Here is a 1,843-nt window from a genome sequence, read left to right as displayed (position 1 = left end):
ACCTGCATGACTTACTTTCTTCTGTGGAACACAAAAGAAGATATTCTGAAGAACAAACAGTTTTGAGTCCCATTGACTTCCATTGTATTTTTTTGTCCATACTATGGCAGTCAATGGAACACAAAACCATTTGATTCTTCACAATATCTACATACAGGTTTGAAATGACATGGGGGTGAGTAAATGATTCATTTTTGGGTGAACTATCCCTTTAAGTGCAGACGTTAAGGAGCTGGCAGTGTCCAGACCTCTTTTAAAGAGGTAAAAAAACTCTCAATTTGGCTTGAAAAAGTGCACGCCGTTATCCATCCTAGTCTTCAGAAAACTTTCAGGAGTAGCTCGTAAGTCGCATTGATGATCCCCCACGACAGAAGAGATCGATGGTAGTTGAGCGTCGCTCCGCGGAAAAGCAGCACGATGCTGCCGCCTCGTTCCCGCCACACCGTCATCAGCACTTGATGGCAAGGAACAAACTCGCCCCCGACTTGAGCCTGAGCTCGAGATTTGACCACATTCAGGGGGTAGAACATGATACCTAGCGCCGCCCCCAGCAGCCCGCCACACACAAAGTCATTGGCCATGTGACCCATATGGGTTTGGGCATCAGGCAGCCGCTGCTTAATTGGCCCACGCAAGCCAAAGAACAAAACGTTACTAGGCCCGTTTCGCAACAAAACCGGGACCAGCCCACGGTAGCACTCCCTCACACCATAATCCCGCAGGAGAGTCCGGAAGGTGTGGGCGGTGTTATTGAAACGACCGTTGTGCCTGTGATCCTGAAGCAGCGTTTGCACCCTTTCGAACGGCGTAAGGGCGGCCTCAGCCATCCCGGCCAGCGCAGCAGCGACGCTCCGTGTAACAAGCTCAGGCGCACCACTTCTGTGAGCGTGACGCAAAAGCAACCGGGAAAAATCCTCATACAGACCAAACATGATGGCCACGGTGGTGGTCTTCTGCAGTAGTGGAGGCAGAAGCCCTCGGTAGAGATGTCTCAACCCTTCCCTCTGCAACTGATGGACGGCCTCGGTCGCTCGGACCCCGTGAAGCTGCTGCCGGAACAACACTTTCTGAATAGGAAAGGTCACGATGATGTTGGTGAACGCAGCAAGCGAGCCGCACACATAGTGTTTTCCCCGAGCGCCCAGATTGGCCCCTATTAGCGCGTGGCCACCTTTACCCAACTTGCCCTGCGGTTGCCGGGCCGAATCCGGGTCCATAGTAGTAACCACCCCCATAGAAAATTAAGCATTGGACTGGTCAGCAGAAGTGATCCAGGTAAACACCCATCAATAGCATTTTAAGCTGTAGGAAAGAGAAAATAAAGCATAAGAACAGTCAACAAACATGTCTTGAAGAGCTGATCCAATCCAAACGTGTTTTATTGGCCAGTGGTTTCAGGTAAGAGTCTAATCTTTTAAACTGTTTGGCGTAATTTACTGCTGAGATAAGACACGTTACCTAACCACAGATCAAGTGACCCAGACAGAAAGAGGGCAGGAGGACATCAGGCTACTTGTCAACTTAAAACCAAACCTTTATATTGTTTGTACGGTAATATGGCAAGATTAAAAATAAAATAAAAAATAATGATAAATGCTGTGCATTATCATCTTAAGGCAAAAAAACACTGGCAAAACCATTGTTTGTTTATGCACTGGTAAAATTTGAGTTGATTTTGCTTTTACAATGTTATTTTTTTATTATTGGAATAAAACGAGAAATCCAACATCCTTTCTGTAAAAAACTTTAACTCTAATTATGTCAACAATTTTTAGATTTAAACAAGAATTTTGAGCCTGGCTTTATCCAATGTTCAGATTTCTGTTCTGGAAATGTATGCAAA

General features: G+C 46.1%; 1 protein-coding gene across 1 annotated transcript in view; it reads right to left on the bottom strand.

The window, feature by feature from the left end:
* Positions 1-44: 44 nt before the first annotated feature.
* The window catches only part of LOC107579235 (solute carrier family 25 member 51-like), a 3,326-nt gene continuing 1,527 nt past the window's right edge, over positions 45-1,843 (bottom strand). The window contains exon 2 of the mRNA XM_016265085.1: positions 45-1,302. Coding sequence (XP_016120571.1) covers positions 318-1,235 — 918 coding nt within the window. The 5' untranslated portion in view covers positions 1,236-1,302 and the 3' untranslated portion in view covers positions 45-317. The remainder of the gene's footprint in view (positions 1,303-1,843) is intronic.

The sequence above is a fragment of the Sinocyclocheilus grahami genome, unplaced genomic scaffold, assembly GCF_001515645.1.
Source record: "Sinocyclocheilus grahami isolate Dianchi unplaced genomic scaffold, SAMN03320097.WGS_v1.1 scaffold15624.1, whole genome shotgun sequence".
NCBI lineage: Eukaryota > Metazoa > Chordata > Actinopteri > Cypriniformes > Cyprinidae > Sinocyclocheilus > Sinocyclocheilus grahami.
The sequence above is the reverse complement of the archived record's forward strand: the minus strand, read 5'-3'. Positions and strand labels throughout refer to the sequence as shown.